Source organism: Mustela putorius, unplaced genomic scaffold, assembly GCF_011764305.1.
Source record: "Mustela putorius furo isolate JIRA1106 unplaced genomic scaffold, ASM1176430v1.1 tig00000585_pilon_pilon_pilon, whole genome shotgun sequence".
In the NCBI taxonomy this organism is placed as follows: Eukaryota; Metazoa; Chordata; class Mammalia; order Carnivora; family Mustelidae; genus Mustela; species Mustela putorius.
The window spans coordinates 1,705,566-1,717,206 of NW_025421424.1; the positions used below are offsets into that span (position 1 = coordinate 1,705,566).

The following is an 11,641-nucleotide window of genomic DNA, read 5'->3' on the forward strand; positions in this document are numbered from 1 at the left end:
AGCTTTTCCACTAAGGTCAGGAACACGGCAGGGATGTCCATTATCACCACTGCTATTCAACATAGTACTAGAGGTCCTAGCCTCAGCAATCAGACAACAAAAGGAAATTAAAGGCATCCAAATCGGCAAAGAAGAAGTCAAATTATCACTCTTCGCAGATGATATGATACTATATGTGGAAAACCCAAAAGACTCCACTCCAAAACTGCTAGAACTTATACAGGAATTCAGTAAAGTGTCAGGATATAAAATCAATGCACAGAAATCAGTTGCATTTCTCTACACCAACAGCAAGACAGAAGAAAAGGAAATTAAGGAGTCAATCCCATTTACAATTGCACCCAAAACCATAAGATACCTAGGAATAAACCTAACCAAAGAGACACAAAATCTATACTCAGAAAACTATAAAGTACTCATGAAAGAAATTGAGGAAGACACAAAGAAATGGAAAAATGTTCCATGCTCCTGGATTGGAAGAATAAATATTGTGAAAATGTCTATGCTACCTAAAGCAATCTACACATTTAATGCAATTCCTATCAAAGTACCATCCATCTTTTTCAAAGAAATGGAACAAATAATTCTAAAATTTATATGGAACCAGAAAAGACCTCGAATAGCTAAAGGGATATTGAAAAAGAAAGCCAACGTTGGTGGCATCACAATCCCGGACTTCAAGCTCTATTACAAAGCTGTCATCATCAAGACAGCATGGTACTGGCACAAAAACAGACCCATAGATCAATGGAACAGAATAGAGAGCCCAGAAATAGACTCTCAACTCTATGGTCAACTAATCTTCGACAAAGCAGGAAAGAATGTCCAATGGAAGACAGCCTCTTCAATAAATGGTGCTGGGAAAATTGGACAGCCACATGCAGAAAAATGAAATTGGACCATTTCCTTACACCACACACAAAAATAGACTCAAAATGGATGAAGGACCTCAATGTGCGAAAGGAATCCATCAAAATCCTTGAGGAGAACACAGGCAGCAACCTCTTTGACCTCAGCCGCAGCAACATCTTCCTAGGAACAACGCCAAAGGCAAGGGAAGCAAGGACAAAAATGAACTATTGGGATTTCATCAAGATCAAAAGCTTTTGCACAGCAAAGGAAACAGTTCACAAAATCAAAAGACAACTGACAGAATGGGAGAAGATATTTGCAAACGACATATCAGATAAAGGACTAGTGTCCAGAATCTATAAAGAACTTAACAAACTCAACACCCAAAGAACAAATAATCCAATCAAGAAATGGGCAGAGGACATGAGCAGACATTTCTGCAAAGAAGACATCCAGATGGCCAACAGACACATGAAAAAGTGCTCCATATCACTCGGCATCAGGGAAATACAAATCAAAACCACAATGCGATATCACCTCACACCAGTCAGAATGGCTAAAATCAACAAGTCAGGAAATGACAGATGCCTGGCGAGGATGCGGAGAAAGGGGAACCCTCCTACACTGTTGGTGGGAATGCAAGCTGGTGCAACCTCTCTGGAAAACAGCATGGAGGTTCCTCAAAATGTTGAAAATAGAACTGCCCTATGACCCAGCAATTGCACTATTGGGCATTTACCCTAAAGATACAAACGTAGTGACCCAAAGGGGCACGTGTACTCGAATGTTTATAGCAGCAATGTCCACAATAGCCAAACTATGGAAAGAACCTAGATGTCCATCAACAGATGAATGGATCAAGAAGATGTGGTATATATACACAATGGAATACTATGCAGCCATCAAAAGAAATGAAATCTTGCCATTTGCGACAACATGGATGGAACTAGAGCGTATCATGCTTAGCGAAATAAGTCAAGCGGAGAAAGACAACTATCATATGATCTCCCTGATATGAGGTTGTGGTGATGCAACATGGGGGCTTAAGTGGGTACGAGAAGAATAAATGAAAGAAGATGGGATTGGGAGGGAGACAAACCATAAGTGACTCTTAATCTCACAAAACAAACTGAGGGTTGCTGGGGGGAGGGGGTTTGGGAGAAGGGGGTGGTATTATGGACATTGGGGAGGGTATGTGCTTTGGTGAGTGCTGTGAAATGTGTAAACCTGGTGATTCACAGACCTGTACCCCTGGGGATAAAAATATATGTTTATAAAAAATAAAAAATTATATTAAAAAAAAACAGGAAAAAAATAAATTAAAAAAAGATTTCTCAAAAAAATAAATATTTGAGCAAAAAAAAAAGAAAAACAAAAAATCCCTTTTTTTTTCTTTTAACACATTCACCATGACTTTAAGAACAAATGGTAGATGTGTAAAATTTTTAATTCATTAAGTGACCAAATAAACGTAACATTCACTTTCCTTACCAAAATTTGTGTTTAAGTTTGTTAAAATGAGACTAGTATATGAACAGACTAAACTTAAATTGTATTTATTTCTATGCATGAAAATTTTGCTTCTAATTAGGAGTCCTAAATGAACAGCCCTTCTCGTGTTCTATATTGACTTTTTTGGAGACTTTTATTTATACTATTACTATAATATGTATGTATGTATCATACAAAAACAAAAACACAGTTCTGAAGTCAAAGTTCTTACATTATAGAATGATTTTAGTAAAAAGTGGGTATGTGGATAGTCGGTATTATTAATAAAAACTTTTAAAGGAAATTTATAAAAATTCATTAATTCTCCAGAAAGGAAATACTTTCACTCTGTTTTATATTCATGAAATTTAATATCATGGTCATCCAAAAAGTTCAAACCTGTTGGTGAAAAACTGTCTTCAACCTAATTAACATCAAATTTTGGAAATGTAAAGTCTATGCTTTGAATACTGATATTTCTGGTTAAGAACAGCAAAAGTAAGACTTGGTAGATTTTAAGAGGCAATGTACTACTGTTTAGTTTCAAAGAATATTGATCCATACTTGGAACTTTTATGTAAGTTTTCAGTGCTACACCATTGCTGTAAATCCATTTAGAATTTATTATACCATTTCTCTATTCTAAGTGGAGATAATTTGTCCCTGTTCCCTATAATCTAAAATGTAATAGTTCACCTGAATATTGTTGAGTAACCCAAGGGTTGATTCCATGCAATCTCAAAATGATCTTGCTTTCAACAGCAGATGGACACATCTATATAGATACGCAAGTCAATTTTTTACCAAATTTTTCTTCAGAATGCATAATGGATTTATGTGTATATAAATAGTTGTCCTATGAAAGCTTGATCTTATGTTTTAACTATTTAAATATTCCATTGTGCTGAACAAATTGGTTTTGTTTCATTTTTTGTTTTCTGTAATTGGCTACTACAATATTTTTCAGAGTTGTTTTTTATTTTTTTAACACTATCATGTCCAAATCCTCCCTGTGTGTTGTCTTTTCTAGTTGGTCCATGTTTTTACCTTTGATCCTATGAGTCTTGTTATGCTCTCTACGATTTAGGAATGCCTGCTTTATCCTTAAAATCCAACTTAATTAAATTCAAAACTCCTATATTGAGTTAGGAGCTGTGTTCAGCTCTGAGGCCAAGTAGGAGAACAGTACTCTATGAATTTCTCTTGGAAGTGGACAATAGAATAGGAAAGGAGGCATGGAAACAAATAATTATGATAAGTTAGAGATGTAACAGACTTAGGAAAATATTTGCTTTATGTGACAAAAGGATGACAGTACTACTACACTACAGAAGAAAGCTGTACCGATAACATCTGATTGTCTTATATAAAGCCATACTCTAAAAATCTATATAATATCCCCAAACTTAATTTCATTAGGAGTTAATTGTTTCCTTATTTTCTCCAACTATGACAGCTAGAAATATATCATTTAGTTTCTTAACTGATTTTTAAGAGTACAACGTATTTTAATAAATGATTCAAGAACTACTTTTATGGTCCTCTTTGAAGCGAAGACTGTAAAATCATCTCTCTGCAGTGACTCTGAAAGTTCTGAGAAAGCATTACAGATGACTTAGAAACCCCACATATGTCCCCTAGTTTCCTGATAGTAGAGACCACACTGAAAATGGAGATCAGCTGCTACATTTTAATTTTGGAAAACCCCAAATAATATTGATATTGACAAGAGCTGGAGATACGTGTGTGTGTGTATTTATCTTTATATATGGAAAACATGTGAATGAGAGACTTAAATGTTTATCCCTTATGTGGATTATTGTGGTGGTTAATTTTTGGTCTTCATAATATCTTATTTTCAAAATACCATTCTGGTTCTTATTTTCTTAGCTATTAAAATATTATTCTGAAGTATAATTTGACTTTAGGACTATTGACTTACTGAACTAGCTCTATAGTCTTGGAACACTGTTTAATTTCCCTGGTAAGACTGAAACATGTCTTGTTCCTCGTCATGGGTCAGGTGGTCTGTATGTCAGCATTAATTAGGGTATCAGCTCCTCTACTCTATGGTCAAATAATCTTCGACAAAACAGGAAAAAATATACAGTGGAAAAAAGATGGTCTCTTCAAATGGTGCTGGGAAAACTGGACAGCTATATGTAGAAGAATGAAACTTGACCATTCTCTTACACCTTACACAAAGATAAACTCAAAATGGATAAAAGCTTTTGGCTTCAATTTTGTTTTTGAGATTTGATTTAGGAGGTTGAGAAAATTTGCTAGTATTCTTAATTTACTGAGCAATTTTATCATGAATGCATTTTCTCAACTGCACTCACCACATCTTTTGCAGTTAGCAGATAATATTTCTCCTTCAATTTTAATGGAATAAGTTAAATATGTAGAAGGTTTTTTTTTTTTTATGTTGACAACCTTGACTCTGGGATTATTTTGTTCAGCTAGCTTCTTTAAGATTTTTTGTTAAGTCATCTCAATACCCAATATGGGGTTTGAACTCACATCAGGAGTCACAGGCTCCACCCACTGAGCCAGCTAAGTGTCCCTCCACCAATGTGGAAGTTTATATCCTTGGATTGGACCCCTTTTTCTTTTTTCTTTATTGCATTTAATGCTATAAATCTAAGCACTGAATAGCTTATGAGACGACTTTTAATAAGTTGTGTTTTCCTCAATTATTTTTTGAGTATTTTTGTTATTTTCAGACCCATGATCCATTAGAAATAGGTCATATAATCTTCAAGCATGAGGAGATTTTCTAGATATATACTACTCAGTGAATTAGAATTGGATACTACTGTAGTACAGGACAAATTCTCTACAAATTCTCTTCTAACAAAATGTGACCTGTTTTGTGGCTCATCATATGACTTTTATCACTGAGTATTTCTAGTACATTTGAGAGAAATGTGTATTTTACCAATATTCAGTATGATGTTATATAATATCAATTAAGTCAAAATAGGACCATTCTTCCAATCTGCTATATATTGAGTGACTTCCTTTGCCTAATTAAAGACTGGAGGAAGCTGAGTGAAATAAGTCAAGCAGAGAGAGTCAATTATCATATGGTTTCACTTATTTGTGGAGCATAACAGATATCATGGAGGACAAGGGGTGTTAGAGAGGAGAAGGGAGTTGGGGTAAATTGGAAGGGGAGGTGAACCATGAGAGACTATGGACTCTGAAAAACAATTTGAGGGGTTTGAAGTGGCGGGGTGTGGGAGGTTGTGGTACCAGGTGGTGGGTATTATAGAGGGCATGGATTGCATGGAGCACTGGGTGTGGTGAAAAAATAATAAATACTCTTTTTCTGAAAATAAATAAATTAATAAAAAAAAGACTGGAGGAAGGATATTTTTTTTTTAATTTTTTATTTTTTATAAACATATATTTTTATCCCCAGGGGTACAGGTCTGTGAATCACCAGGTTTACACACTTCACAGCACTCTGGAGGAAGGATATTAATGAGGCCAACTATTGAATTATGAAGAGGTTTTTTAGTGTTTTTTTTTTTTGAAATTGTTGTATTTACCATATATGTATTCTTCCAGGCATTGTTATCTATTCAGAATTAGTTTTCTAAATGACATCTTTTCTCTTCAGTCTAAAGAAATTCTTTCAACTCACTTGATTTAGCAGGTCTGCTGGAGATAAATTCTTCCACATTTCATCTGAAATGTATGTATTCATTGATCTTTATCTGCTATTTACAGTTCTCTTGAAAGCCCCCCAAAATAAAAATGCCTAATGTGATTTTTTATCGTAAAATTTCTATTCAGTGCTTTTGAAAATTTCCATCTCTTTATTGAAAAGCATTATTTATTCCCTCATGATACTTACTTCTCTAAATTATTTAACACGTCAATCATAATTACCTCATCCATTTCTGATAATTCCAAAATCTGGAATTTCTGGGTCCAATATCATTTTTATTATAGTAATATGTTTTCACATTTCTTAATATTTCATTCAAAGTGAGGGACTTTGTATAAAAAAAACTGATAAAAATTGTTTCCCATAAAAATGAGACGGTTTCATCTGCCACATTACTCCTCTGGGATTGAAGGACAGAGTGTCTGATGCCTTGTGTAAAGTTAAGCCACCTGTTAACTTTCTCCTACTCCTCTACATACATCCTTACTCTACCTGGCCCCTAGCTGTCCCTTGACAACAAGTGACCCTTATTCTCATGCCTCAACTCTAGGGACAGACAGTCATTCACCATGTTTAAATTTTAGCTGCTTTCCTCTTAACAGCATTTAGGGAGGTTTCTTCCTCCTCTCACTTCTCTGTTAAAGGTTAAATCCACCATGGATCTCATCTAGCAGGGGACTTGTTACTTTTCTGTATTCACAGGGTTCATATTCCCATGTTTATATTCTAATGGCATAATATAACTATGACTTTGAGTATTATTTGTCTTGAAATAATTACTGAGTCTCAAGTGGAATTCTTTAGTGATACCTTACTAGCCTGGTACTATTTTTAAAATGGCACATGGAGATTGGATCTTAAATTAGTTGTACTTGAAACTACTGTGAATATGTGTATCAGTATTGTGCTAAAATACCCACTGTGGGTATTTTAGTCACCTCTAACTGTGTTCCCAAAATTTGTAGTTTGCTTGAGCAAATTTTTGGGAATAGAAAAAGGAAAAGACCATGTGACATGTATACTGAGAAATACAGGTTTACGTTTTCTAAGGAATCAGGCCATAAGGCTTCCCAACTGAGTCTAATAAGTGCTGAAAAAATAGAGTTGGTAAGTTTGGGGCTACTCTACATAAACGTTCATTCCTGCTATTAGAGTAAAAATGAGAATAAGCCTTCTTATAGGAGGTCATTGAGTGGACAATTCTTATATCTTGCCAAATACATATTAATTGAAACAGTCTGATTATATACTATGCAAATCAAAAAAAGATGATAATCACCAAAAAATAACAACAAACATAAAAGACATTGGGGTGTGTCTGCTTGACCAGTAAAAAGACCTGCCAATCTGAAAAGAGGGAACCAGGCCATACTTTAGAAAAGATAGTTGATTAATAATCAGAAGACAACTTATTTTGGTGAAATCCCATTGCTTTATTTTAACTTTTGTTTCCCTTGCCTCAGGAGACATATGTAGAAAGAAGTTGCTATAACTGATGTCAGAGTTTACTTCCTGAGTTCTCCTATAGTACTTCCATATTCTCCTATGGCTTTATGTCTCACATTTAGGTCTTCAACCCATTTTGAATTAATTTTGGTGTATGGTATAAGAAAATGTTCCACTTTCATTTTTTTGCCCTTTGTTATCAAGTACTTTGTCAAAATAAATTCTTCTGCACAGTGAAGGAAAAAACACACTAAAGGCAAATTACAGAATAGGATAAGATATTTGCAAGTGACAAATTTGGTAAATGGTTAGTATCCAAAATGTATAAAGAACTTAAACTCAAACCCCCAAAATGAATAATATAATTCAAAAATGAGCAGGAGACATGAATAACCCTTCTTCCAAAGATATACAAATGGTCAACAGGCACATGAAAAGATACGCAACATCACTGATGATTAGAGATATACAAAACTATAGTCAGCTATCAACTCAAATGTGTCAGAATGACTAACCTCAAGAACAGATGAAATAACAGGCATTGGCAAGAATGTGGAGAAAGGGAACCAATCTTGCATTGCTGGTGGGAGTGTAAAATGGTGAAGCCATTCTGGAAAACAGCATGGAGTTTGGTCAAAAAGTTAAAAATAAAACTACTGTACAATTCAGCAATTTTACTACTAAGTATTTATCCAAAGAATCCAAAAATACCAATTCAAAGGGATACATGGAGCATTATCTACAATAGCCAAATTACAGAAACAGTCCAACCATCTGTCAACTGATGAATGGATGAAGGATGAAGGGGTGGTGCGCATGCATGTGTGTGTGTGTGTGTGTGTGTGTGTGTGTGATTTCATTATTTTTATGGATGAGTAATATACAGTGGGATATTATTCAGCCATTAAAAAAAAAAAAAAACCTTGCCATTCACAGTGACATGGATGGAGCCAGAATAAATAATGCTAAATGAAATAAGCCAGTCAGAATAAAACAAATAGCATATGATTTCAGTCATGTGTAGAATTTAAAAATCATGTGTAGAATTTAAAAATCAAGGAAAGGAGAGAGAGAAAGACCAAGAGACAGACTTAACTATAGCAAAAAATGGATGGTTACGAGTGGGGATGGGTGAAATAGGTTACGAGGATTAAGGAGGGCACTTGTCGTGATGAACACAGGGTATCTTACAGAAGTGTTGAATCACTATATTGTATACCTGCTACTAATATTACACTGTATGTCAACTAGCTAGAATTTAAATAAAAAACTAAATTCATTTTAAGTTACTTTTTAAAGTTCATAGTAGAACACAAATTCATGTAATTCAAGCAAAAATTCATAAGGGAAGAAAAGAATGTAAGAAAAAAGGAAGTGAGTGAATAATGCAGAATTCAAATTATTTAGTAATAAAATGATGTATTACATTGTTATTGTAAATGAGGCAGAAACTGGGCTTTAAAAAATCAAAAAGACACTCACCATTGAAAATAGTGAGGTAGAAAAACATGGCTGTCAAGGTGGTCATATTTCCAGAATAAGTTTTTTCAACGATAGATGATAGAACAATTCGAAAAGACAAATGTAAACCATAATTTTGAGATGAATGTAATGTTTTAAGACAGTTTTTGATTTTTTGTAATAATGATTTTACTATATATATATTTTTGTTTTACTATATTTTACAACATTTTTAACAACCACAGAAAGAATAAAGTTCTTATCATGCAGAAATCATCATGGTTTTCAAGTACAAAATTCTACAAAATTGTCACCATATCCAATTTATATTTTCAAATAGAAATTACTCTAATTTTATAATCAGTATAATAAAGACTATTGTGTTCACTATTCAGAACCTAAAAAAATAGCTTTGATATAGTAGCTGTTACTAAAATTTATAAACAAATAGTTTTTGTTTAAAGGACTATCATTTCTAAAAGCAAAAAAGGAAAACACATCTGTAATCACACTGCAGCTATACTGTTAATTTTTTATCTAAAGCTTCCCAGACTTTTATCATAAATGTGTATGTATATTTAGAATCCTACTATATCTACACTAAAATGCATATTTAATAGGATTTGAATATACTTCTCAATCCTTCCTAGCACAATATCTCAGAGATTCTCAAAGCCCGAGCTGGGATGGAAGAGGGGATGTTTAGCTCCAAACTGTGCAGGAGTCCAAGTATTTGAGGAGCTAAACAAAAACCATTGAAGGGGCTTCCCCATCTTCCTCCGATCTTGCACATGCTTGAAAATGAAATCTGTTGCTTCACTAATATCAAATCTTTTTCCCCCTAAGGGAAAATGTGAATATGAGTGTCCTCCAGCAACTCTGAGGTACATATAAAAATGTTTGTTTTCGAATTCCAGCAGAGAGCGAGGTGAGAAAAGCAGCATGCCCATGGATCCCAGGGCCCTACAGGCCCATCAGCATGAGGCTGCGGGTGAACTGGGGGGCCCTGGGACAGGTCGCGGGCTGTGACCTGCAAAGACCCAGCGCCCTTGCCGTGGCTGCCCACTGGCAAGGACCAGACTGAAGCAGCTGCCAGCTTCTCTGTACCCGACCTCACCTTGGCACGGATGGCAGCAGCCTTTGGGAGCCCAGACCTCACCTGCTGCCTACCCTTGGGCGCAACTCTGCAGGGCCTCGACCAAGCTCCTGCCCAAGCCCCCACCTCCGTGCGCAGCGCCTTTGGACGTCAGGTGTAGAGGAGCGAGAAGAATGGTGCCCACACGAATGCCGCCCACTGGGCCATTGAGGGTCTGAGAAGGTGGGTCTGTGGGGATGCTAGCTTGGCCACCTTTGGGCCTTGCAGCCCCACAGGTCTGGCCCTGGGAAGACCACTTCGTCACCACTGGAGGAAACCTCACCTTCTATAGAGAACGGTGGACAGAGGCCCTAATGGGCCCAGAAGGACGGGTGGACAGTTAACGGGCCACAGGCAGTTGGGTCTTCGTTCCACCAAACATTGATGTTGGAAGATTGACATGGGAGAATTATGGCCAATGGGAAGACCACCCTTCGGGAAGATTTAATGGCCGTTTTTAGAAAGCCTGTGTATGTAATATGAAAAAGCTGCTCTCCGCTCCCCACCGCCCAACCTTTCAAAGGAAAACTTTTGCCACATCCAGGCCTTCTAGATGTAAAGATGTTGCAGACATATGATAAAGTAGAGTTAGAAAAATCACACGTCTTGTAAAAGCTTTTTTTTTTAATCATAAAAAAGAAATGTCTTTTGAAAATGACTTTGAAATTGAATTGCTAAACCACCTCTTGAAGGGACATCAGGAGCGACACACATCCACATTTGTTCAGTGGTTAAGAGGACGTGAGGTAGATGACCTTGAGGAGGAAGAAAAGAAGGTTCTGTGCCAGACTGGTCATATTTAGAAGACATTTTCATATTACAACCATTGTTTTGTGTCTGCATTTTATCCCTCAACTACTGTATATATAGATAACAATGCTAAGTACAATTTTGAAATATCTACTCTTTCCAGATATTCTGAAGTGCCTTATAGGTGTTGAAAATAGAGGTAGTAAAAAGACATTCTAATAATATCTTTTTGTTAACATTCATATGGAATGCTGTTTAATTTGGGGGGAATGGCCAAAACACCTCTTTGAATAGACACATTGTGTTTGTGCACTGGTTCAAAGGAGGAGGGAGGAGAGCTCTGCCAGTGTGTTCATAGTGAGGGAAGATTAACCATTGTCCTTTATGTTCCTGCATTTTGGTTTACTTGGCTGTGTATATAGTGTATATACTAGACAAATGAGTCCTAATTTTCAACATCTAGTCTTTCTAGATCTTAAAGAGGTTGGCAGTGTATGACAAATTAGTAAAATTAGCATATTCTGTACACATTGCTTTGAAATTCAAAGGAAAGATTTTCTTCTATAACTGACCTTTGGCTATGAATTTGTTCAACCACCTTTAAACATTACACTTGCCTGTACTTGTCTACTGGATTTTTGGTGGAAAGAAGGAAGTGAGGGAGAGACTAGTTTAGTCCAAAATAATGGTCATATTTAGAAGGTATCTCCAATTATATCCATTATTAAGTGTGTGCGATTTAACAGGGCTGTTGTGTACATAGTGGCCAAGTACCTATATGAAATATCTAATCTTTCTAGTTATTTAGAAATGCTTGATGTATTTAA

General features: G+C 35.7%; 1 protein-coding gene across 1 annotated transcript in view; it reads left to right on the top strand.

The window, feature by feature from the left end:
* LOC106004407 (NBPF member 19) overlaps window positions 1-10,013 on the top strand; it is a 46,499-nt gene extending 36,486 nt beyond the window's left edge. Inside the window, 1 exon segment of the mRNA XM_045081985.1 lies at window positions 9,847-10,013. Coding sequence (XP_044937920.1) covers window positions 9,847-10,013 — 167 coding nt within the window.
* Window positions 10,014-11,641: the final 1,628 nt, after the last annotated feature.